The 27395-nt window shown below is 33.1% G+C and overlaps 1 protein-coding gene across 4 annotated transcripts in view; it reads left to right on the forward strand.

Moving 5' to 3' along the window:
* Positions 1 to 27395, forward strand: part of Dnajc13 (DnaJ heat shock protein family (Hsp40) member C13) — a 132189-nt gene that overhangs the window by 47607 nt on the left and 57187 nt on the right. For 3 of the 4 annotated variants that reach the window (XR_010047570.1, XM_063248998.1, XM_063248999.1), the window contains exons 7-28: positions 2184 to 2390; positions 2473 to 2568; positions 2963 to 3054; positions 5522 to 5688; positions 5794 to 5873; positions 5959 to 6128; positions 6507 to 6606; positions 8398 to 8505; positions 9162 to 9317; positions 10100 to 10156; positions 11987 to 12108; positions 13835 to 13910; positions 14120 to 14215; positions 15142 to 15285; positions 18057 to 18071; positions 18630 to 18712; positions 20143 to 20296; positions 22790 to 22893; positions 22979 to 23138; positions 23927 to 23989; positions 25071 to 25172; positions 26966 to 27070. Coding sequence is in view for 3 of the 4 variants with exons in the window: in XM_063248998.1 (XP_063105068.1) it covers positions 2184 to 2390; positions 2473 to 2568; positions 2963 to 3054; positions 5522 to 5688; positions 5794 to 5873; positions 5959 to 6128; positions 6507 to 6606; positions 8398 to 8505; positions 9162 to 9317; positions 10100 to 10156; positions 11987 to 12108; positions 13835 to 13910; positions 14120 to 14215; positions 15142 to 15285; positions 18057 to 18071; positions 18630 to 18712; positions 20143 to 20296; positions 22790 to 22893; positions 22979 to 23138; positions 23927 to 23989; positions 25071 to 25172; positions 26966 to 27070 (2457 nt within the window). In the remaining variant the exon portion in view is untranslated. The remainder of the gene's footprint in view (positions 1 to 2183; positions 2391 to 2472; positions 2569 to 2962; positions 3055 to 5521; positions 5689 to 5793; positions 5874 to 5958; positions 6129 to 6506; positions 6607 to 8397; positions 8506 to 9161; positions 9318 to 10099; positions 10157 to 11986; positions 12109 to 13834; positions 13911 to 14119; positions 14216 to 15141; positions 15286 to 18056; positions 18072 to 18629; positions 18713 to 20142; positions 20297 to 22789; positions 22894 to 22978; positions 23139 to 23926; positions 23990 to 25070; positions 25173 to 26965; positions 27071 to 27395) is intronic. The other variant, XM_063249000.1, reaches the window with a different exon arrangement.

The following is a 27395-nucleotide window of genomic DNA, read 5'->3' on the forward strand; positions in this document are numbered from 1 at the left end:
ATTGCATTTTTGTCTTGTTTTCTCAATTATAAGTAAACTGTGGAGTATAGCAAAATGCTGTGACTCTGATTTTAATCAGTATTAGAAGCTGAACTATAGATGACTAATTTTTGAAATATCCTGTCTTTCTTAATAAAATAAACACCACATCTCAAATTTAAGCAGTGTAGAGATTCTCTAAATCAACTAGATTGACCTTATTTATAAAATTCCTTCCTCTTGAGAATTTTAATTCCTATAGCTACTTTAGTGACCTGAGAATACAACCCTAAGATTTAGGATTTTGTTGATAAAATACTCTTCTGTGGACATCAGAGCCAAGCAGGCTTAGAACTTTTTAGATATATAAGAGTACTAGTAGCCAAAGGGAAATAAGCAAAAAGGTGAGGTTAGGGAGGCATTAGATATTCTGGTTGAGACAATGTAATTTTTTTTTCAGATGTATAGATCTGTTTCTGCAGGAGAGTTCACTTTTTCCTCACTTGATTGATACCATTCTAATTTCCCCCATCTAGGGACATGCAAAGAGACATTCTCTTACCTCTGGGTTTCGGCTCAAAAGATGAGAACTCAAAGAAAAAACTTTGTTTTCTTTTTCACTCTAATTCAGCCTAAAGGATGTTGTCCTGGTATTTTCCAAAGGCTCTTGGACAGGAGAAATTTGCAGTTATTAACCTCTTGGTGGAAAACGTGCCAGATTACAGGAATGTGGCTTTCAGGTTCTAACACCAGAATTGTATCACAGTAATTCAACCAAGCCATGTAATGGGGACAATAAAGTGAACACTGAGGAAGAGGATTATTTGATGCCCTTCTTATTGCCAACACTTTTTATTGCTCACAGTCAGGTCTCTGTATCTGTGGATTCAGCCAACTTTGAATAAACAGTGTTTAGAGAAGTTGCATCCTTATTAAGCATGTATAGACCTTTGTTTCTATCTCGTTATTCCCTAAACAACATAGTATAACAACCATTCATACATTTGTAGTATATTAGTATTATAAGTAATTGTATGTGTATTACAAGTAATTAGTATTATATGTGTTTAAAGTATATGTTTAAAAACATATGTAAGTTATGTGCAAATATTATAGCATTTTATTTTTTTTTCCACATTTTTTTTTTTTTTTTGTCTTTTTCGTTTTTATCGGTACCAGGGATCGAACTCACAACTGCCTGCTTGCAAGGCAGGCGCTTATGCCGCTGAGCTAAATCCCCAGCCCCTATTATAGCATTTTATGTAAGGGACTTGAATACTTGTACATTTTGGTATCCATGAGGGGGTCCTGAAAGCCATGTCCTTACAGAAACTGAGGGACAGCTGTATATTCTCTTTTTACTATATGTGCTGTTACAGAGAACACTGTATATTCTCTTTTAAAAGACTAGGTAAAGCGAGTGAGTTCACTACAAATATGATACCAAACAGATTCCTTAACCTTCTGCATCAATAGTTACTGTGATGAACTGGTAGAAATAGAATAAAAATGTTTTTATGCATGATCTGTGTAATACAGTGTATCTTAGTAAGGAAGCTATTGGCCTTCTGGGAAGGACACTTGCATGGAGTACTTGTATTCTGCCCTTTCCTGGACCTTTAGCATTTCTAGCCTCTTTGCACCAAATGCAAATAGCAGTATGCACCTTATCTTTGTATTTGTAAATACAACCCTGGAGGTGGTTTTGTGACATCAGTGAGGCAATGTCTGATCAACTGTTAAACATTCTTCGACCTAATCTTGTAAGGAAATACAACAAATCGGTCCTGCTTTGGTTGAAACAGTACCTGTCCAATCCACTAGCTTGGCTGGAATTCAGTGGGCCACTGTTAGAACTATATATATAGTTTTTTTTTTTATCGGTACCGGGGGTCAAACTCACGACTGCCTGCTTGCAAAGCAGGTGCTTATGCCGCTGAGTTAAATCCCCAGCCCCAGAAGTACATATATTTGAGATAATTTCTATTCAGTGAGAGTAAGTCAAGTGCAAAGCCTCACATCCCAACTTTTGAATGGTTTCAATTTAGTAACCTTTTCAGTTACAGTACACTACTTACTTACTTGTGATAGCTTCTACTTTTTTCCCCCCTAGATTGCTAATTTAATCTTTTGTATAACTTAATTTAGTCACATTTTAGTTGTTTCACAAACATTTGTCTTTTTAAATTTTAAAATTTCTGCAGCATTTATTTGCATCAGAGCAAAGAGAAGAAATAATCAAAAGTGCAATTGACCATGCTGGCAACTACATAGGTATTTCATTGAGGATCAGGAAAGAACCTTTAGAATTTGAGCAATATTTAAATCTTCGCTTTGGGAAGTATAGCACTGATGAATCCATCACATCTTTAGCAGAATTTGTGGTCCAAAAAATATCACCTAGACACACGGTAAGACAAGAATCTGTTCTTCTCATTTTGACAGCTTCATTAGTAATGTTCTAATAGTTCTCATTTCCTTGTGTATTTGAAGGAACCTGTGAAAAGAGTTCTAGCACTTACAGAGACTTGTCTAGTAGAACGAGATCCAGCAACATATAATATTGCAACATTAAAGCCTTTGGGAGAAGTAAGTTTCAGCACTAGTTTATATGAGATTTCTTCATATTGATAAGTTTGAATACTTTCTATTTTAATATTTACTCATTCTTACTGGAAAATATACAGAATCTGTACTTAATTCTTAACACATTTCTCTTTATTGATCTTAGAACTCTGAAGATTGCAAACGTTACTTTCTAAGTACATAAAGAATAGAAGAGTCAGTAATTAATGTGAAGGGGTAGGAATGCACTGTTGGCCTAGCATGAATAAGACTGTGATTTTGACCTCCAGGACTACAGGAAAAAAAAAAGAAAAGAAAAATTGAAAGATATTGTAAACAAAGTTATGCTTTTATTTTAAATACTGGCTTTGTAAAATAAATGGTACGATAAAACTAAACTTATTTTTGTTTTCAATAGGTATTTGCATTGGTATGTGACACAGAAAATCCTCAACTTTTTACCATTGAATTTATAAAAGGACAAGTTCGAAAATACTCTTCAACAGAAAGGTATTATTATTTTTAATTCATTCAGCTTTTGAAATCTTAACCTGTACAAGGCAAATTGCTTGATTAGAGAAGAAAAAGATCTTCACTAGATAACTTTGAAAATTATTTATCTTGGGAAGACATTGCTGCATAATTAAAAGGATCTTCAGTTTTCAAATTCCTAAAGTTATAAAAATGGTGATTTGATTTTAAATGAAATGATGAAAATAAAGTGAATTTCTATAACTAATGCTGGAAAAGTTTTAAAATAACACCTCTTGCATTAAGTTGTTCAGGTAGCAACACATCCCCCTAATATAAATACACTGAAATTATACATTTATATTGTAGTCCAGTTAGCAATTTTTCTAGAATACTTTTTTATACTGTGACATAGTCATTCCTGTGAAAACCTGGGAGCTGTTATAGCTCATAAGCTTCTGTGAGGTCCACATATGTAATTGGTGTTCTGCTGCACATACCTGTATTTCCCTTTGTGTACTAAGCTGTTGTGAGTGTGGCAATTCTTAAATTCTAGATAGTTCTTTCATGCTATTGTATTTGAGTTGGACTGAGATTAGTTTTTAAATTTAGTCCACATAGTTCTGGCATATTTTGCCACTACATACTGTATTATCCTAATTGAGATTCTCCCCCCCCCCATCTCTTTTTCTTCCCTTTCCCTTTCCCCTTCCTACTTTATCTTCCTGTAGTATGAAATAGTAACTTTTCTTATCTTAGTCCTTTTAGGATAATTTAAACAGGAAATTTAAAGAAAAGGTTATATATTTTTTTCCTTTGCTTATTTTAAGGGAAGAGAATAGCTTTTAAAAAAAATACAGAAGTCTTAAAAGAAGGATCTCAATGATCAGTTTTGCATGTCTCAGTCAGTTTTTGAAGTACCTTCTATACACTGTCCTATTTAATCTTGATGGTAGCCCTAGGAAGAATGTGCCATTATCCCCCAAAACTGATACTTATATGTGGTTTGTAAAGCAACTTGTTTGTGACTTGGGTTGAGAAATGATTTCTTGGATAAAATACCAAAAACAGTTCAAAAAAAGAAAAAGTTGATCAATTAGATTTCATCAGATTGAGGAACATGGAGAACATTAAGAAAAAGATGAAGTAGGATGGGGAGAGGTTTTTTTTTTTTTTTTTTGAGAAAGAGTCTCACTATATAGTGCAGGCTGACCTTGAAATCTCTTATGTAACCCAGTCTTGCCCCCAAACTCATGGCAATCCTCCTCCCTCAGCCTCCCCAGTTCTAGGATTGCATAGGAGAGAATATTTCTAAAATGCAACCTGATCGAAGACTAATAATATATAAAGAACTCTTACAATTCAACACCAAAAAACAACTAGCTAGTTAATGGGCAAAAGATTCAAATAGAGACCTCTCTAAAGAAGATATATTAATAATAAAGATGGAAAACTTACGAATTATCAGGGAAATAAAAAAATCACAGATCCACTAAAATAGCTAACTTAAAAAAACTGCCAGTGCCACATGTTGACAAGGAGAAGCTAGAACTCTTACATTTTTGTTAAAAAGAAAACCACTTTGAAAAATAGCAGTTTCTTAAAAAGTTAAATATGTGCTTACCACGTGACTCCTCTATTCTTCTACTAGCTGTTTACCTAAGAGAAATAAAAATATGTTCACAGAAGCACTTGCATGTGAATATTAGTATTTCATAATAGCCAAAAACTAGAAGTAATCTATATATTCAAAATTTTATGAATGGGTAGACAAAATTTTGTATGTCTGTAACGGTAGACTCCAACTCAGGAATTTAAAGGGCTGTGCTGTTAGTATATGCCACAACTTGGGTGATCAGAAGCAATAGAATATATTAAGCAAGACATGTAAGACTACATATTAGATAATTCTGTTTTATGGAATTTAAGAACAAATTGTAGAAACAGCATATTAGTGATTACCTGGGACTGAAGAGGTTTTGTTTTTTTGCAAATAGGCCCAAGGAAAGTTTGTGGTGAAGGAAGTTTATTAAAGCTGGATTGTGATGATTTACAGTTGCATAAATTTATTAAAATTTGTTGCCGAGCATGGTGGTGTGTGCCTAGAATCCCAGCACTGGAGAGGCTGAGGCAGGAGGATTGCTGCAATTTTGAGGACAGCCTGAACTATGTAGTGAGTCACTGTCTCAAAAAATTAAAAAAAAAATTATTAAAATTTGTTAAATATTTTAACTGGGTGAATTTTGTGATTTCCATGTTAGACCCAAGGAAAGCTGGCTGTTAAAGATGATCTTGTAACAAGACAAAAAGCATTAAATACAAGAACATGAAAAAGCAAGGTGAAGCAGTATTGTTTAAACTGCAGAATTTGTTTTAAAGCTCTGCTACTTATTGTACTACAGTGCATCCTGAAGCAGGTTACTACTAAACAGCTTATGTTGCATTCTGAATCAGAATTTCCCTTAACTATCAATCCTGACACCTTTTTACTTCTGACTTTGTTTAGAGATTCCTTGTTAGCAAGTTTGCTAGATGGAGTAAGAGCCTCTGGTAATAGAGATGTTTGTGTAAAAATGACACCCACCCAGAAAGGCCAGCGATGGGGATTACTCAGCATGCCTGTGGAAGAGGAAGTGGAGAGCCTTCATCTCAGGTTCTTAGCTGCTCCGCCAAGTAAGTGTTGATTTTAATGTAATTACATTCTCATCCATCTGCTCGATAAAATTCAAGAATTAGAAATGCAGACCTCTAAAGCTTTTCAACCTTTTCATCTTACAGATGGCAACTTTGCAGATGCTGTATTCCGGTTCAACGCTAATATTTCATACAGTGGAGTTCTTCATGCAGTGACACAGGATGTAAGATAAATTTTATATCATCATTTTTTTATTGGCGTTAGCTTTTGATATGGAAACTTTTCTGAAATACTCTTCCTTCACCCAGGGTCTCTTCTCAGAAAACAAAGAGAAACTGATCAATAATGCCATAACAGCACTATTATCCCAAGAGGGAGATGTTGTTTCTTCAAATTCAGAACTTGAGAGTCAGTTCCAGGCTGTGAGGAGGCTTGTAGCTTCCAAAGCTGGTTTTCTGGCCTTCACTCAGCTTCCAAAGTAAGTTATTTTGTGAATTTAGTTTCTCTTAGAGGTCTTGAACAACTCTAACACAGAAAACAATGTATATATAATATATCTTTATGTCTGACTAGTCCTGATACATTTTATATGGTGGTTTGGTAGTTTTTCTTCATGAAAAAAGGTAAAATGAAAAAGGAAGATAAGCAGATCTAATGGGTTATAGATCCCTACACAGTAGTAATATCACTGACTCTTTGTCTTTGGTTAATCTTAAAAAGTGATTGAAGAGATGTGGGTCAAAATAATGTAATTACTACTATACTTCAATGGGAATTTAGGATAGCCTATTTTAATAATAAAATAACAACAGATGTTTTGTTATTGCTATTATATGGTTGGTTTTTGTTCCAAAAGGTTTCGGGAGCGTCTAGGAGTGAAAGTAGTAAAAGCACTCAAGAGAAGCAACAATGGAGTCATCCATGCAGCCGTTGATATGCTTTGTGCCCTTATGTGTGTAAGTAGTAATTTTCTTAAGGAAATGATTCTCTTAAATTAACTGGAGGTTTCAGTTTTCACAAGTCATGATTTTCATTTTACTAATAAAGTCTGTGCTTCTGCATTTCCCACACTGCTCTCATAATCACCTGTTTGTTCAGGTAATGTTCAGTACATCCTGTATACCAGACAGTTCGATGTGCTAGATATACAGAAATGTTAAGACACAATGCCTTTTTTCCTGCAAACTGCTGTCAGTCTGGTAAGATAGGCATATTGCATATAATAGAAAACAGTAGTGGCATAGGATTACTAAGAAGTTGTTCTTAATTTTCATGTGATTGTGCAAGTATGATGAAAGATTCCTAGTTTTTCTAGAAGATTTTATAATTTGACCTGAATCTTAAAGGATGGTGAGGTATCTTTCAATTCTAAAAAAGCCTCCTTGTGACAGGAAACAGTATACACAAAGGCATGTTTAAGAAGCAACAGATAATTAGTTTACATGGGGTGGTAATTGTGACAGCTAAAGATGTATACAGAGACAGTCATTAAAATGCCTTTCAATCAAACGGGCTAAAGTTCTATCTCTACTAAGGAATAACTGGGAGATTTTTCAGCAGAGAAGCAGAACATGGTCAGAATTCACTGGCAGAAAGCCCACTGTGGTAGGTAGATAATAAAGACACTTGGAAGCAAGTATATCAAATTATGTTAGAAATCGGTGCTGAGATGCTGTCAGTGACAGGGACTGGAGAAGGCCTCTTTAGTAACTATTGAAGTAGCGATCTAAGTTGGTGATGTCCGTGTGGGAGGAAAGACAGATGTTCAGTGAATCTTTTCAGTTTCTGATTTATCTGTTTCATGTGTACTAAAACCTTGTATTTGCAAAAGTGAATTAAAGTTTATCTGTTATCTTTACTACAGATACTTCATTAAAGAATTACTGCGATAACTAGAACACATTGAGTCCTTATTACATATTAAGTACTGTTGTGAATTTTACATGTTTAAGCCTCACATTAGTCCTAGGAGAAAATTCATCTTGTTTAAGCCTCACATTAGTCCTAGGAGAAAATTTCTGTTAATACTGTTTTACGGCTGAGGTGAATAAAACTTAGAGAAAATAACCTTGCCTATAGTCTCCCAGTTATAGTCAGTATTAAATTAGGATCTGAGGGGCTGGGGATTTAGCTCAGTGGTGTAAGTGCCTGCTTGGCAAGCACTAGGTTGTGAGTTCAATCCCCGGTACCAAAAATAAAAAAATTGGCATCTAAACTATTTTTAACCATCATGTTGGAATGCTTTTATACCCAGTTAACCCAACAGTCAAAAGATAATCACCTTGATAAAGCATTATGTTACTAACTTTGATACTTGCTTTTAAATGTTGAGCTTTATCATTTCAATTTAAATTTTTGAAGGTAGCACTGTTTGCCTTTTTTTTTTTTTTTTTTTTTTTTTTGATAACAGGGATCAAACTCATGCATGACCTTATGCTTACCTGTGCCACTGAGCTAAATCCCCAGCCATGATTGCCCTTTAATAAGGGAGTCTGTGACTTTTTAAAGAGTATCTTATTTAGTAATATGTCCAGTTACTTGTCAGGCAGATTATCCATGAAATCTGATAAAACTCAAGAGAAACCAATTCTTGATGCTTATCTTATCATGAATTTCCTTTCTGCTTTTAACTTTTAAAGACTATGGTTTTTATTTTTTCTGTGTGTAATGAATACTCTTTACAAATGATTTTTTTGTAATGCCGACACTTGGCACTGCTTATGTGAATTATTATTTTTAATCACTAGCCCATGCATGATGACTATGACTTAAGGCAAGAACAGTTAAACAAAGCTTCTCTTCTCTCTTCAAAGAAGTTTCTGGAAAACTTATTGGAGAAATTTAATTCCCATGTGGTAAGTTGTAACTAAACATTTCTTCATGGGAAATACCATTATTGAAAGATACTCTTGAAATACATGTAGACTGTTTTTAATGCTAGTGATAAAATACTTTGTAATAAATTACTTTGTTTCAGTACTATAGCCATTGATTTGGGAATAATATGTGGTAAACCTGTTAGATTTTTGTAGTAATATTCCAGAATTTTTATTCTCTTTTTTAAAAAAATGTCATTGTGAAATAAACTTCTGAAAAAACATTAAGTCAAATTTTACATTAAATGATTACCAGTCCCTAAGTCATTGGTAGCAGTTTTGGAGGTGGACATTCTAAAACATCTAAAGAAAATGAAGAAATTACCAGTTTTTGAGTGTAAGCAAAAGTTTTTTCTTTTTTATTCAAATAAATACCTTATTTAATATACACATTTGAGAAGTCTCAGTTATTCTGAAATTTGGCTGAAATTTAATTATGTTTCTTTTGACAATGGATTTGTTCGTACTTTAGCAAAGGAAGTATGACTTTAGAATCATCAGAAGTTGATCTTCATATTGAGAAATTGAGTGTTTATGTTGGACATAGAGAATAGGAGAAAGGAACATGTGACTGCTGTGGTTTAATTAAAGTTCCCTGTCTCTGAGTCCTTAAGGCAGCATGTTGCTCGTTTCAGGACCATGGGACCGGTGCCCTAGTTATTAGTTCACTCTTGGACTTCCTTACCTTTGCCCTCTGTGCTCCATATAGTGAGACAACTGAAGGGCAGCAGTTTGATATGCTACTAGAGATGGTAGCCTCCAATGGAAGAACTCTCTTTAAACTTTTCCAGGTAAAACCTCATGCTTTTCTTATTCCGTAATTATTAAAGAGAATTACTTTTGAAGCCAGGTTGTGTTTTTGTTTTTTGCAGTGCTGGGCTTGCCATGGCCTTACATGTGGCAAACTCTCTCTCTCTCTCACTGAGCCATACTCCTCCATCTGGGCCAGCTTTTGAAAAAAATACCATGTGTGTGAATCCATTGTAGTGACACATGTAACATAAGTCATTGTGGCATTAAGGCATTTTAGCCTACAGGTTTCTTGGTGTGTGATACAGAGTCCCACTGATGGAGATTGACTGCAGTTTTGACTACTTTCCTGCTCTTTGCCATCTTGAATGTAGTGAAAAACTCTTTTTTTCTGTGGTACACCCAAAATTCCTTTTTCTTCACAGATTTATGAATAAGATGAGTTTTAGCTAGGCTATTAATGGAAAATGTGTTATTTCATATAATACTACAGTGTTTATTTTATAAATATATTTGTATATAAATTTTTATACTTTTGTCATTTATTTATCAGGTGGTCATTCAAACAGTATCATTCTAAAAGTAATTATGTGCCACCTGTTTCCTGTTAATATAAGCTCTTTTTCTTTGCAAATCTCTTGTCTGTAAAGCTGTACTATAAGACCACCTAAAATATTATGCACACTCTGATCTGGCTTTGAGGTAATATCCTTTTCCATGACACATAATCTTGCATAAAACTGTATTCTGCTTAAGAGTAAAAAGTAAATGTGTTGGAAAAAAATGTTTTATTCACTGATACTTTTTCTGCTTTATTTTAAAGCATCCTTCCATGGCAATTATAAAGGGAGCTGGGTTGGTTATGAAGGCTATAATAGAGGTGAGAATACAATGTTGAAATTTTAAACTTTTTTGACTGTTTTAATTACCTTTCATTCTTTTATGAGAAACATGGAATACTCTAAGGAAAATAATTTTAAATTTTCATTGATAAATTTTTTAACTTGCAGAAATAATGTTTAATAATAAGAGTTTTTTATTAAATATAGAGCAAGTAAATTTTAGTTTATCTTCCTTTAAAAAATGAAGTTAGCATTTATTTTTTCTCTTGCTATTTCTTTGGGGAATGATGAAAGCATTGAAATCTTAAGGTACTGAGATTATATATAAAAATATTAATGTAGTTCATAGAAATGCAATATCAAGTCATAATGACTACTAGAAGTTCCTTATACTAAAGTGCATTTCTGGTCAAGCTCTAGATATCAGGACTTGACATAGTATAGGTCATAAAGATATTTTGTCTTATAGTTTACTCTGACTTTTTAAAATAAAGATAACATCATGGTTATGAATATGAACTCCATACTGCAGTGTTTGTAATGACACCAACCTAAACAACTTTTGAATTCTTTTGCTGTTATAGTAGCAGTATAGATAAAATGTGAGTATTCTGTTTATACCAAAAACTCAGCTTTATTTTTTTTTTTTTTTTGGTGTATCAAATATAGCTCAAAGCAAAATAACAAGCAGTTAGTATGCCCTGAAGTATCTGTTAAACAAACAAGATACAGGCATTGAACTGGTTGAAATATCAAAGGTGGGTTTTTTGTTTTTGGCATTTTTCAGTGCACATAAACTAGTAAAGGCTCATTTTTACCCTCTAGCTAAAGGATTGTGTGCTCAGTTTTACCTTCTAAAATTAAGCGTTACATCTTTGACTTTTAAATAGCTTATGGTAACCAAAGACAGGACTATAAGACCACATAAAAATGTACTCTTGACCAATATGTTACACTTCCTACAGTATTTACCATGTATTCATTGTGTACACAAATATGTGTCATCAAGTCTAACCAAAATGATGACTTGTCTTCAGATACCAGGTACATGTTATATTTATACCTAGCAATTAGAGCTAATGTCTGCAAAAAAGACTATTATAGTACTTAAATAATAGAAAGTGTCTTATTTTTCTTGATTGTAAAAGCTGTATGTGCTCCATGGAGAAAAATTTTTATGTACAGAAAAAAATAAGAGGAACAAATAGTATATCACAAATAGCTGTACCCCACCCATAGGGGTTAATTTATGTAAAGATACACTATGTGCATATTTCTGTACCTACTCATTTGATAAAATTTTTTTCATTAACATAAACATCTTTTTCTTTCCAACAGATTGTCTTAAATATCATGGTGCTTAATTTGTAGTTCTTTAATAACCTTTGATTAGTAGTCCTATTTAGAAGCAAAATAAAATCAGAATTTAAAAACCACTCTCATGTCAAATAATCTTTAAAAAATTTTTTGTTCACCATAAAAATGAGTATGTAGTTATTAACAAGAGCAAGCCAGATTTGCAAATGCCTTCTATAGGAATTGCTGATTTCCCTGAGTCACCTTTTTATTTTGTAGACTGATACAGAACATGGAAATGAACCTAATTTAATATTAAATTTAGTAAATCATAATTCATAAGAAAACTTTGTCTGGAAACTTTTAAACCTCATGCCAAAGTCAAATACTATCTTAAAAATCAACTGTACTATTACCCCACTGTTACTTTTGTATAATTAGAAGTTGCATTTTACATTTTTTATTCTGTAATGGATAGCAGTCTTATTTCAAGTTGTAAAATTAGTTTTTTAAAGTGGGGATAGCTTGTTTTAGATTGCTGCCTTAGGGATCATCTTACCCTTTTTCCAAAGGAAGGTGACAAAGAAATTGCTACAAAAATGCAGGAGCTTGCCCTAAGTGAAGGTGCCTTGCCTCGACATTTGCACACTGCGATGTTTACAATAAGTTCAGATCAGAGGATGCTTACAAATAGGTAGGTTGTTTAATTTCATTTGCTGTAAATTAACTTGTTATTTAGAGAATCAATTTAGATACCACATAAAACAAAGTGAATAGGTGTTTGGATTACGCAAATGTTTCATTTCCCTTTGATCCACCTATTTTTTTCTATTCCTGTAAGAGAGTTGTGCTCCAATGATGATGATGCTGCCTATAGATAATTTGATGTGAGGGATAGGTACTGTTCCTTTATTAATCCTACTGACTTATCAGACTCACCATATTCACGGCACTCGAACATAGGAAAGAGCACCTATTCATGTCCAGGCCTTTTCTCCTGTTTCCTGTGACCATCTTGTGTGCATATTAACTCCACGTGGGAACCTTTAATTTTTAAATACCTTTGGTCAGTTAGCTATTTTAAAAAAAGGCTAAACACGTTTTCAGCATCAGCTAGGCTTCGATTTTTTATAAAACTTTTTCCCTTTTGGTAAAGCATCATCTTTCTTCCAGGAATTATTCAAATGTAAGGAAATACAAATCTATCCCTTTACTCCAATCTACATAAATTCTAGTCCTTTAACTTTTGTGTTTTGTGGTCTGTGACTGAGCTATCATAAGCATTCATATTGTGATCTTACAAAAAACAATGAGCATTACAAATATATTGAGTTGTCTTTGACTTTTGAAATAGCATAAATTGTTGACTTACATTCTCTTTGTTTTAATATTATAAATTCCTCATTGTAAATGTTAGCCACAGAAGTACTTTTCTGTATTACCTGAGAGGACAGAAATAATGAGGAAGGTGGTTTTCTTTTGTACTGTGTTAGCAGCGGTAGAATCCATCTCTCATTAGATATTATTTGCTCTCTTACTTTATTACATTCTGCTAGATGTCTGCTTGATATGGTTGTCTTTATCATAGTTAATCAGTTTAATTCCCTACTGTGATCAGTTTACTGATGTGTTTACTGGAAGCATTTTAATTTGGAGAAAACAAAGTACAGTTTGGGTTTTGCTACTAAATTTTATTCTTTTAAGAATGTGACATATATAAATCTGTGGGTAGTTGTTCAGTTATTTCTCTTATGACCCTCTTACAGCAAATGTTTGAAGTTCATCAAAGTCTAGAACAGTCAGCGTTAAGAGTTCCTGCTGACGAGGAGCTTTCATTGTATGGGCAGTAATTTTCAAGTGGTTAAGATTAATAACTAACCCACAAATTTGAAATGGATCTTAGGTTTTTCATTTTAAACCAAAATATACGTTTAGCTTTTAAGTAGAATAATTTGCTATACGTGCTTTCAGGTTTTTGTCTGTACTCTAAAACTGAAAATATTTAGCCTCTGATCTTGTCAAGAAAGGTTTTCTTAGAACATACAATTGTTGACTTTCGCCTTTGTTCAGAATTAATGTAAATGTTACACAAATTAATTATATTATCAAATCCAATTGCTTTGTGATGTTTTTGCTTTCTTTAAATGGATAAGAAATCTACTTGTTCCTATTCTAGTTCACTGAAAATTAGTGCAGCTATGAGAAAAGCACTTCGATTTGGTGAACATTCCAAAATTTTAATATTTGAATTGTCATCTCAAAATCTCTCCACATTAAAATACTAATATTTAGTAATTTTTAACATCAGAAATTTTTTTTACCGTAGCCATATTTCTTATATGATATTTTGTTCTTAAAAATTCCTTTCTGTTCTAGCTGAGATACAGCAGCAAACCTTTCTCAACGTCTGCTTTTTTCAGACAGCTAAGTAGACATTTAGTGGGACTCTGGACAGCTGATAATGCAACTGCAACAAACTTGTTGAAACGCATTTTGGTAAGTTGAAAAACTGGAAAAGTTTTGTACTATCTAATGAAATTTAATCATGTTATTAACACGGTTAAAAACACTTTTTGTTGATAATTAGAAAGGTATTTATGGAAAAGACTAACACATGAGAAACGTTACCCTTAATGGCTGAAATTTCTTTTGTTCAGTTGTTTTGAGAATGGATTTTGTGTTTTGTTTTTATTTGTTGTTTTTAGCCACCAGGCTTATTGGCATACTTGGACAGCTCAGATCCAGTTCCTGAGAAGGATGCTGATCGGATGCATGTCAGAGACAATGTGAAAATAGCAATGGTAAATACACTGTCCTAAGTGGCTTTTCAGGATTAAGAGTACTATTATAGACTGTTCTCTAAAAAACTAGAAATTTTAGAAATCAAGAACTCACTGCATTAAGTAGTAATACTTTATAATCATTACCATTACTAGTATTTTGGTGGTAGTGGGCATTAAATACAGGCTTTCACATGAAGCCACATTCCTCTGTTTTTAATTTTTTATTTTGAGATAGGATCTTGCTAAGTTATCTGGGTTGGACTCAAAATTGTGGTCTTCAGCCTCAGCCTGCCAGAGTGCTGGGATTACAGGCCTGTGTCCCTTGCCTGGTTTATTAATAGTTTTTTTTTTTTTTTTTAAGTAAAGTTCACATCTCATAATTTTAGGTCACCTGTTTTAAATATGCAGTATTACTTTGTAGTATTTTTAGAGTTGTACAACTATCAACACAATCTAATTTCATGAACATTGGTGGTTTATTGTGTTTTAAACTTAATTTGTTGGCACATTTGGGAGTGAATTTCTTACTTTAAATTTAAAGTGTCTAATGTATTTTACACATAATCTGATGGTGAAAAAGAAATACTGAGTTCTGTGTTATTAGAGTGGGCCTATTTCTGAGAAAATTACTGAAGTGTCTTTCATGGTATACTTTTATAATTATTTCATATATGTATTCTTCTGTCATTCGTTTCTTCTCTCTGGACCAATTTCCCAGTTGTACCTTGGCCCACCTCCACCCCCAAAAGAAATTACTTTGAAACCTAAGTAAAACAGTAAATGTTTCTAATAAATTTTTATTGTAGAAATTTTCACTTTGTTCCCTAAATCTTATCATCACATATTTATTTTACCTGTCAAAGTAGATAATGTTACTTGGCTCTACATAGTGTTGAAGACTTTTGTAAATAGGTTATGTGATAGATTTTAACATTGTTTTACAGGACCAGTATGGAAAATTTAATAAAGTTCCAGAGTGGCAAAGACTAGCTGGGAAAGCTGCTAAAGAAGTTGAAAAATTTGCCAAGGAAAAAGTGGATCTTGTGTTGATGCACTGGAGGGATAGGATGGGCATTGCTCAGAAAGAGGTAACAATAAAATCTGCTCCAAGCTTCTAGCATTTCTGTGTCCTCAGTCTGACTATAGTGATGTTGAGCTATTTCTGATTGAATGCCTGAAGCTGAAAAATTTATGTCACCTAATTCTGATTCATATTTTTACATATACTTCTCCTAATTCATAGTTTTAGGAATTACTGAGTAGAATTTTAATTAGGTATTAATATATATTTAGACTCTTAAATTTTCTTCCTTAAATTTCAATTTCTGTATTTTTCTTTCCCTGTGTATTTATTACTTCCTTTCTTTTCAGATTTAGTTTTGTACTTACAAAAATAAGATGCTATTCTTGGATAGGTTTTTTTTCCCTTTTCTCTCAGAATTGGACAAGTATTTTAGAGAAAAATCACATTTTTATTAAATTTAATTTGTGTTTAAATTTTGTAATATTCCCTCAAATCAAACTCTTCTCTAAGATGATTTAGTTCATTCTTCATTGTGTAGTATTGCTACAGAACTTAATTCAGTAGTGCACATTCATCCATCTGTCATGTTTTGTGCGGTGATTAAAAATGAAAGCACTTGGATGTGATAGGTTAATCCTTACATATGTGATATATGCAATATAAAGAATCATTAGGCTTTCAAGTTACTAGAATAAAGAGAATACTGAACTTAGGTTAGCCAACATCTGAGCCTGGTTCCATTACTTACTAATCCATGTTACCGGTTTTCAGAACTTCTTTCCTTAAATCAGAATAACAGTAGCATTTTTTTCTAATAATTGCTTTGATGGGCAAGCAAGATAATAATAAAAGCACTGTATACTTGTTTGGTCCTGATAATATTGTTACAACATTTGAACAACTGGGAAATTTATAGATATGGTATGAATGATTTTTACAGTTACTAAAACATACAAGCCTCTGGTTTCAAGTAGTTATACCCTTTTTAAAGTAACAGTTGCTTCAGGCAATTGAATATAGTTGTCATACTGCAAGTAAATTTTGGCGTCAGATTTCGTGCATATCATTCATCAAGCATAAGCTTAAATATAAAACTGTTTAGCCAAAGTAAGGATAGCTGTTGCTTTTCTTTTTTTGCTTTTTTGTGGTGCTGGGGATTGAACCCAGGGCCTTGTTCATGCTAGGCAAGTGCTCTACCACTGAGCCCCATCCCTATTCCAGCATATCTGTTATTTAAAGACAAATCAGAGAAAAAAAATGTATTTTTAATATAAAACTGTTATATGTTGATATTGTCTGCATATGGAGGATTACCTAAAATTTTGAGTAAATAAGAGTAATGAATATGCTGGTAGTGCATATGTTAGTCAAGAAGTTTCTTGGTACCATCAGTTGATTATCATTGTCTGGGTACTGTTTTAAACAGTAAGTTGTCTAGGAAAATGCCTTACTTTTCTCTGGTTGCTGAGACAAAACACTTGATACACTAAGTTAAAGGAAGAAAAGTTTATTTAGCTCACAGGTTATAGAGGTTTCAGTCCATAATGGGTTGGCACCAAGGCAAGGGGGCAACAATTCGTGACTGTGCAAGACAGCAAGAACAACAAGAAAGGAGCGTGACAAGCCTCTTTCTGTCCCTTACATTGCATCTAGTCTACTGGGATTAGGGCAGTGGCAGTCTAGGCAGTGGACTGATCTAGTAGTTACCCACTCTTAATTCCAGCATTGTACTACAAATCACTCACACTCTGATTCAGCCACCTCTGAAAAAAGCTTATCCCCCATGACTGTGTGAAGCTTTGGGGGGATAGCTAGACACAAATCATAACAGAAACCACGAGTAATCTTTGTGACTATTAATATAAACACTAATAGAATATGGGATTTTCATGTGCTTTAATCTGAAAACTAGCCATCAGGATTAACTGGCTAGTCTTGAAGTGAGCTGCATTTCTAACATGATCAGAATGTTTATGAAGTCAGTTTCCTTCTTAGCAGGTGATCTATGTTGGATTGATGCTGGTGTTGTTTTTCTTCTTAGTTTGATAGGACACCTACTCTGTGTGTAATTCAGTGCACACAGTTTATGAATAGTTGTTCTATTTCTGGATGGCATTTCTATTATCATTACTCTTGAGTGCTAGCCTTTTGCCATAAGGAGGATAAAATTTAAAGACATACTTAATAAATTTTAAAGCAAGATTTGTTGTGAAAATCAAACTGATTTATATGGTTTATTCAAATCACCTTGTGTTAATTTTTGTGATAGTACACAGAATTAAAATTTGTACAAAACATGTCCTGTTATAACTGATAGGTTTTGTATTTCAAATCACATTTCCTTTTACAAATTTACTATTATTTTTATCTATATTTGTTGTAATCTAGGCTATTTTCTTGCATTACTCATATGATTTGCCACTTTAATGATTTTTCTGTTTTAATCTATACTACTTTATGCTTTTCATTTTTCTCATTGAGAATTAAAATTCTCATATTTGAACCTTTTATAGTTATAGTTGGAGCAGAAATTCTTTTCCTTTAGTGTGTGTGTGGACTCCAGGGAATCTTTGAAATCTTCTCTAGTTGCACATCTTGCATATGTGCATATCTCTAGAAGAGAGGCCATAACTGCATTGAATTCTTAAAGGGTTTATGACTGCCTCAAATTTGGATCTTGGGCTTAGAGAAGCAAATGGGCCTTTTTCTGTCATAAAGATGATTTATATTGATAACGTTTTTATGAAATTTGTGTAATGGATATAGGTTAGCTGACAGGTTTATTCTCTTTTCTTTAAAATTCTTTTCATTTTTCCCTTTTACAATTAAATTCAGGACAGAAACAGTATGGTGAGTTTTAAGTCCCTGCTACATGTGTGAAATGTGTTAAATTGGCATGTGGAATCACCTTTGATATTCTTTGTTTAAAAAGTCACACTTCACGTGTCTGAATGTAAATGCTTATTCTCTGTCAACTATCTCAATTCTAGTTGCTCCTCTTGGCTTTAGTGGCAGTCAGATAACCTGCAGTTTCTTGCATTTATTGTTTTTGTTGTGTTGTATTAACTGCATGTAAATGTTTATAACAAGTTACTGTTTTTGACTGTAAAAAGTTTTACTAGTGATCATTATAAATTTTGCAAGTTACTATATAGTAACAGTAATTTTAAACTACACGGGAAATATTTGATCAACACTGTAGAAATATATGCTGTAAATAAGTGATGTAATTTAAAATCCTACCGTCATATTTTATGAATTTTGTTTCATTAATATTGTTCTGTCAAAATTTGATGGAAATAATCTTGCTTATCACTCCATAGTAAGAAGTCTTCTGCCTTAAGAATTCAGTGGCCTTAGGTTAAGCACCAGTTTTTTGGTTTTTTTTTTTTTTTTTTCTCCCTCCAGAATATAAATCAAAAGCCAGTAGTTCTTCGAAAGAGAAGACAAAGAATAAAAATTGAAGCAAATTGGGATCTCTTCTATTATAGGTAAACTTCAGACCTCTTTTCTGACATAGATATATTTGATACTACCATTAGAAGAATCATGGCATGTTTTCCTTCTTTGGGGACAATGCTTCACGCCACATGTATTTTTACGCTATAAAGTAAAGTGTAACTATTAAGACTGGTTTGTTTATGCTTCTAAGCCACGTGTGATAATACACTCCTATAGTCAATCCCAGCACTCAGGAGACTGAGGCAGGAGGATCATCATGAGTTTGAAGCCAACCTGGGTTACATAGTGAGTTCAACAACAGCTTGAGCATGTGCCTATCTCAATAAATACATACATACATACATACATACTTCCATAAAACTTTTATAGTTTTTTAGTCTTCTATAGTCTTTTATAGTGTATTGCCTGGTGAGCTAAAATTAAAAGTTTTAAGGCTTGGAACCAATTACTTAAAATACTTATTTGACAGCTTAGACATAATTGCATACTATTTTTGGAAATGGAGACTTAAAAGAGGTGATGATAAAAACATAAGGAGATTTGTGAAAAGTAAGTTGACCTCAAACACTGTATCAGCCTTTCAAATGTAGTAGCCCCCTTCATTTTACCCTGTTCCCCTAACATGCACACAGAAGGATATTGACATTTTCGGAGTTTGCAAAATTTCTTTAGGGTAACTCTCAGCTCCAGGTCTGGAAGTCAACACATTCATTATGTCATGGCTAATGACAGAAAATGTGATTTAAAAACTTCCACCACTACTTCTAAAGAATGTCATCTGTAGATACTGTATTCTCAGTTACATGCTTTGGATTTTTTCTAAAGAATCTTTTCAGTTGTTCCCTAATTTCCTTGGAACACTGAAATGCGATGGTCTAGGAGGATTATAGACTGATAGTAAGCAAAGGAGAAGCCCATCCACCTTCAGTTCAGACTCATTATAGTAATTAAGTTATCCCAAGAATACAAGGAAGATATTTTGAAAGTGTTCAGTCATAACTTGACTTTTTGTAGTATTGTATTGGGTAGTCCTTAAGATTCATATATAAAATGCTGCTCATCCCACATCCTTCACAGCCAAAAGTTCAGAAGTTCTAGTCCCCAGCCTGATATTTGATGGCTAAAAATAGTATTATTTAAACCAAAATTATATTTGCATATAGCTGAAATTATGTAATATTTCACATCAGTGTTTGAAATTCTCACAACTTTAATAACATTTATGTTCAATTTTTTCAACTTTTAATGAAAACTGTGAAACAGAAGAGGTGAAGGAATTTTAGTGAAAACCTATGTATTTATATCTGAAATGCTCCATTAGCATTTACTACATTTGCTTCACACATTTTATTTTCTTACGAAAGCTGAATATTCCCACTGATTACTTTATAAAATGTATTTGTAGGTTCTGTTAAGTGTTTGTTGTTTCTTGCTATTTTCTGATCATATGTATGTATAGGTTTAGTCAAGACCATGCCAGATCAAATCTTATTTGGAATTTCAAAACACGAGAAGAACTGAAAGATACTCTTGAATCTGAAATGAGAACATTTACTATCGATAGAGAGCTTGGTAGTGCTAACGTGATTTCCTGGAATCACCATGAATTTGAGGTAAAATTTAGATTTTATGATATATTAATCTTAAGAAATAAAACGTACTTTTTTGAACTTGTAAAATATTTGTATAACTTTTATCTTTAGTGTCATGGAGGAAATACTAGAAAATTTTAATCTTTACTTGAGACAAAAATATTAATATTAAATAACTCAGCTTTCATCTAAGAATCATGTGTGAGCTTTAATATATTTGATGTTATACATTCTAAATCTGTTCTTTGCACACACACACACACACACACACACACACACACACACAACCACCCTCCCCCTGCAGGGCATCTATATTCTTAATTGAAATAGATTTTTGCCATGTTTATTTTTTAATTTTTATTTATTTATTTGCACTGGGGGTTGAACTCACAGCCTGCTGCTTGCTAGGCGGGGGCTTGTGCTGCTGAGCTAAATCCCTGGCCTGATTTTTGTCGTATTCATTGATACTTTATTTGATTAATTTTTTGTGGTACTTTGATACTGTAATGTGATTGTTTGGGTGGCCTTTTAAAATAGTGAATAACAAGGAAAACGTGAAACATTTACAGTGGATAACTTTTGTATGTATAATTAAATTTTGTGTATATATATGTTTTGGTTGACCAGGGACTGTGTATTCATGGTAGTCTTAATAATATATTGTGGCCTAGTGATGTTCAAGCTATCTTACTTGATGCTATGTATGCTTTAATGTTTATACAAAGTTAAAATCTCCCAATACTGCATCTCTCAATGTATCTTCCTCATTAAATGATACGTGACTATACATAATTTGAACTGTTTTAACAGGTGCAAATTTGAAAACATTGGTATGCTTAAGCCAGCTGTGTTTCTAAAGCATTTAATAATTCCTCTTACATGAAAAGCTTTCTTTACTGTGATTTTGGGGGTATGTTTGCCTACATTTTTTCCTTCTTTATTGTCTGCTCCTTCTCAGTAGTCTTTATTCACTTCCCCTTATCTTGCAGACACTTTGGCTGGCTCCAAAGGATTGGTTTTTGGACTTCTCATTTATATGCATTGCCTCAATGACCTCATCAGTTCTCATGGCTTTAAATGTTTTTTGCTGATGAATTCTCAGTTTTTCTCTCTAGCTTAGTCTTTCTTTCCTAGACTGGATGGATATATGAGCTATAATAATTATGTAGAACTTTTCTTTTGAATTGTGTTCCTGTTCTGCCCCTAAGCTACCTTCTTTCTTTTTAGTCAAAAGCCTTGATATCATTTTATACTCTAAATCCAGTTTATCAACCCGTTCTACTCAGTGGCCTTTGAAATTTATCCAGAACCAGTCCTTCTGACTGTTGGACAGTATCACTGCTTCCTCCCTGTATTGTTAGCATAGCAGCAAGATGATCCTTTGTTTAGGCAATAGATTATATCATTTCTCTGCGGGCCACCCTTGGCAGTCTTAAGACTTCCTATGTCTCTTAGTGAAAAGTGTGAGTTCTTAAAATGTCTTATAAGGCAGTCTGGGTAACCCCCACTGCCAGGCATTGTCTTTTGATCTCATCTCTATTTGTCCTCTCTCAGTGTCCTATAGCTACACTGGCTCTCCTGAAATCAACAAGTGTTCTTGCCTCAAGGTCTTTCTACTTGATCCACCCCCTCCCAAGCTCATAATCTGTTTTTATCTCCTTTAGAACTTTTTCTTTGAATGTCATCATTTGATGGGTCTTCTCTGTCTACCCTTTTTAAAAATAAAGCCTCTTATATAAAAACCACATATATGTACATACATTCTGTCTCCCTATCCTGTTTTCCTTTATTTCACTCCATAACTAAATCTTAAGTGCCTAGAATAGTGCCTGGCAAATAGTATATGCTTAATCAGTAGCAGTTTAATGAATTGAATGCTCCGAATTTATAGAACCAGAGTGAGAATAAATATTTGCACAAGTGTTTTATACAGATTACATATTTGCAAATCAGTTGCTTTAAAACAAGAAATTTTAATAATCCACTCAGGGAATTACATTTTACAAGTGATTGTCAATCTTCCCTTGAGAAGATTATCCTAAGTACAAGGTTCATGGTACTGCCTAAATCCAAAGTGTGGACTTTTTCCTCCCTGTCACCTGATACACAGGAAAAGGACTTTACAAAAATACAGTGTAGTTAATGTGTAGTCTTAAGTCATGGCCCATCTGCAAGAGATAGAACTGGGGTTGAGGCAAGGCCTGTAGAAACCTCTGTGTGCTTCTCAGACTGTGCCACAAAACTGTCTGCTCCTCTTGGTTATGGCAAACCTAGGAGGGGAGTGAAGCAGATTTCATTGGTACTATGCAGTGCTGTCACAACTTTTATTAACATGTTTTACAGTCGTGAAATGTAGTGGTGTGTGGTCCCAACTCAGTTTGTAGTAAGTCATGTTAAAAATAAATTACCAGTTATTTTAATAAATGATTAACTTTAAACAAAAAATATTGTGAGAAATGGTTGTGTAGAGATGCCAAAAATCTAAAATAATGCATTTTGTTTGAATTAATAAAGGTTAAATATGAGTGCCTGGCAGAGGAAATCAAAATAGGAGACTATTACCTTAGATTACTATTGGAGGAAGATGAGAATGAAGAAAGTGGATCAATTAAGAGATCGTGAGCTACTTCTAATATTCTGTTATATTTTTACTACCGGTTTCATGGTTACTTGTGTCACTGAACTTTTTTTTTTTAAATCTAGGTATGAATTTTTCAATGAACTGTATCATCGCTTCCTACTCACTCCAAAAGTAAACATGAAGTGTTTATGTTTACAAGCCCTTGCTATTGTTTATGGCAGATGTCATGAAGAAATAGGACCTTTTACAGATACAAGATACATCATTGGAATGTTAGAGAGGGTAAGGATACCATTTAGGAGACAGTTAATGATAGTGTCACTGGGGTAGAAGTTAAATTTTCAAAACTAAATTTAAATTGGCATGAGTTCTGCTTATTTAAATTTCAGTTGGATGAGTAGTTGTCTGTGTCAGTTCACTGTTTTTCAGTTGACACTTGTATAACTGATGATTTCTTTGCTAGTCTTTGAATTTAAATATAGATGAATGAGAAAGATATGTAAAAGAAATAGTGACTGTGACAGTTTTGTGCACCTTTGGTTTTCCATTTTAGAAAGAACTACAGTACATTAATAATAGGAAAGGGATAGGAAATTGAACACATTTTTGTTTTATACAGTTTGTTATTTCACACTTGAGCATGGTTAGGGGGCATTTGGTCATTTGTACAGCACATTTGAGTGGTAGCTATTTATTGAAAAGTATATTTTATTCTTTAATTTGTTAAAGTGGAAGGTTATTTTTCTTTGTTATGTTCACCACAATGTCATTTATGTAAAAAATACTTTGTACCAGTTCTTTAAAGTTTTAATTCAGGAATATAAGTTAATTTTTACGTATCTCCCTAAAATTATACATTAATCTATTTATGATTTTAAAAGTCTCTAACTTAGAGAAATTAGATAATTTATATAAAATGTTGAAATTGTAATAGTTGACAAACATTCTTGATTTCTTAATATTTAAAAGATGGCATTGTTTCTTAGGTATTGCTTGATTTTGTGAAGTGGTAAGGTAATGTCTTGAATGTGAGTTTCTGTTCACTTTGGACTGAATTCTTGTTTTGATAGTGCACAGATAAACTTGAACGAGATAGGTTGATCCTCTTCCTAAACAAGTTGATCCTTAATAAGGTACAGTATTTTTGCATAAGTATGCTATCATTTCCAAATATATGAGTATATAAAGATAAACTACCGCAGTTTGGGTGTGAGCTAATTATCCAGAGATGTTTCTTTTGTTTTTTACAGAAGAAAACTATGAGTACTTTAAACTTATGAAAGGAAATGTTTTTGCCAATATTCCCTGAGTATTCTGTCCTAATATTACAGGTGCCAAGTAAACTAATGGCAATAAAATTCTGAATGGAAGATATGGAGGGATGATATTACTAACTGTCTTTTCTTCAGGAAGAAACCTTTAGGATTCAATTTTAAGAAAATAATTTAAGAAAAATAAATACCTGACATAAAATGGAAAGTTTCTAGTTTCTTAACATACATTTTGATGATAGAAAGTAATTTGGGGATAGAAAATGAAGTCACCTAACTTTGCTTATGTTTAAAAACATTTCAATAGATTCATGCTAGAACAAGAAAAATTTGTACTTGTAATGCATAACATTAACATGGGAATGTATGCTGCAGTGAAGTTTAAGCAGATTTTTGTTTCTTAAAATTTTGATACTAATACCAGTTTTGCTTTGTCTCTATTAATACAAATATTTTAAAATGAATTTAGTAATTACATTTTAAAATATAATAACTAAATCCTAGAAAATTTTAAATTAGTCTTCCCAGTATCTAAGAAATTATTTTTTAGTTTTCTGGAATATTATAAAAAACTTTAAATTACCAGGGTTTGTTTCTGATTATAGAACAATCTGTTTATGAACAGAACAAGACAAAACGTATGACAGGATAATTGTAGGACCAGAGTTGAAAATTTCAGCCTTTATTAATTTTTGTCAGGAATTTTTTGTTCAGAACATATTTAAGTAGGAATTCTTATGCAATACATTTGTAATGTAGTTCTACTCTTTTAATCCTTCTAAATTGGTAGTCCTTGTAAACAAAAATTCTGAAAATTAAAAAGTAATGCTAGTATGTCAGTCGTTGCCAAAGAAATTCCAAATATTCTTTTAGAATCATTGGAATAGTAGTACCCATGGAAGAGAAAGGTTTTATTTTATGTAAAAACGCTTTCCTGTTTCAGAAAAATGTTAAGGATCTCATGGATTCAAATGGAATTAGAATCCTTGTGGACTTGCTTACTCTTGCACATCTCCACGTGAGCCGGGCTACAGTACCACTGCAAGTATGTGCTTGTCTAGGGTTTACAAGCCTAACATTTTTCAACACATTTTTTGGGTCAGAAGTCTAAAAATATGGTAACATACATTGTCAATAAAGTATTTCTCCAGTAGCCCATAGTAGTACTATTACCTTGGATATTAACTAACACCAAAAAAGTGAAATCACCATGAGAACAGTCCAGAATGAATAATGATCCAGTTCTATCTATTGTCATTTAAAGTGACCATATCATTAACATGGCTTATTTTGAGGCAGTGTGATATAAACGTAGCTTATTTGAATTTTTTGTTTTATTTAATTTCTTGATAATATGACAATATAAAAATTAAATAGATAGATATAGGTTGATTTTGTCTTAGCTGCGACTAAAGGTGCTTTTGGAATACTTGCAGTGTGCCATTTTCTGATACCAGGTATTCATAATGGTAATCCTAATACTCATTATTTGCCTGTATAGTTTACCAGATATGGTTCTGTTAGGCTTTAATTGCCCAAAGAGCTGCATTATTTTCCCATTTTACAATGAGGAAACTTATGAACAGAGAGCGTGAGGTTGAATACATTGCTAAAGTGACAGAACCAGAGTTAAATCTCAGAGGTCTTATATTCTTAACCAGTTGGTATATGTATGAGCCTAACTGAAAGCTGATAGTCATTAGGGTGTTTAAAGATCATGTTGTAATAAAATACTCTGATTACATGAAAGTTCTATCCTGATTAAACATTAATAGGGAAAATTATAAAAGTGATCTGTAAAGAGGTGAATACAGCAAATCCTGTGTATATATCTTAATTGGCTTTATCTGCAGTCCTCAAATTGGACAACAGACAGTGGCTTTGCATTTCTGGAATTAGAGGGCAGTACTAAAAATGGTTCAGAATTCTCTGCCATAGCATATAGGTTGCTTATGTGAATTGCCAAAGGAAAGGAAGTGGCATATTGAAAATGGAAGTAGGGTACAGAGATAGCTTACCTGGTTTGCTGCTTGCATTCTAAACATGTTTGAATAGTTGACTGGCTGTGGTTGACTGAAGCTATGATTGATGAGACGTATTAGAGAATGAGCTGCAGTACATTTACATATCAAGTGAGGTTATCATTCACTATGGAGAAAACTATACAAAACCTAAAATTATAAATGGAAGCAACTTGCGGCCAAATTACTTCAGTGTAACAGTGGTATGGATTCTTTGTTTTTGGTACCTAGCGCTTGCCAGGCAGTTTCTGTGCCCCTGAGCTATATCCCCGGTCTTAAATTCTTAATTATACTTAAGTATGTAGAGCCACTGAAACTTTTTTGCTAGCATTTCAAGCCTTTGATCTCACATGCTTATTGAAGCTCTTTAGTTGGATTGAGTTTTATTTCCCAAAAAACTTAAACATTTTGAGCATTATGGTGTAAGATTAATGTATTTATTCATGCAAATATCTATTTAAATCTTTTAGTAGTCTTCCTTGCTAAAATTTTGGTGTCCTGAAAAGTTGCTAATGATCATAGGAAATACAGGTATTTTGAATTTAGCTTAAATTGCTGAGTAAATTTAGGAAACCACATTGGTACTTCAAACGTCTTTTAATAAAGGAAGAGCTGTTTTGTTTTGTTTTGTTTTGTTTTTTGTTTTTTGCCTGTTAAACATCTAATCTATACCTCTTAAAATAAGGTCACTTAAAATTTCTGGTGACTTCCAAAAGGGATGTAAACTTCCAAATTGAGTAATATATAATTTTGTTTCATAATATCTGCTTTCATAACTGCTGCCTTCACAAATAACTAAAATCTTTTAAAAACATAGAGCAATGTAATTGAAGCTGCTCCCGACATGAAGAGAGAGAGTGAAAAGGAATGGTATTTTGGCAACGCAGACAAGGAAAGGAGCGGCCCTTATGGATTTCATGAGGTATGTATATTGGAGAAACTTGTAATGAGCATCTCATTTCTTAAAGCATCCTATTTAGCATACATAGAGATGTATAATATTTTAAAACTGACTTGAGTTACTAAGCATCAACTACAAAGGGCCCTGTGGCTCTATTTCCATATGAAGGATGGCTTGTACTTCAGAAGAACCACACATGCATACAAAATCATGTCTTTAAACCTTACATGAAAGTTGTGGGAGCTTGAGGTAATAGATTACAAGTTTGAGCCCAGCTTGGGTAGCTTAGTAAGACTGCCTCAATATAAAAAATTTTAAAAGGGCTGGGTTGTAGATCCAGTGAAGA

The sequence above is a fragment of the Cavia porcellus genome, unplaced genomic scaffold (assembly GCF_034190915.1).
Source record: "Cavia porcellus strain 051 isolate PalLab524CR breed Dunkin Hartley unplaced genomic scaffold, mCavPor4.1 scaffold_5, whole genome shotgun sequence".
Classification (NCBI taxonomy): Eukaryota; Metazoa; Chordata; class Mammalia; order Rodentia; family Caviidae; genus Cavia; species Cavia porcellus.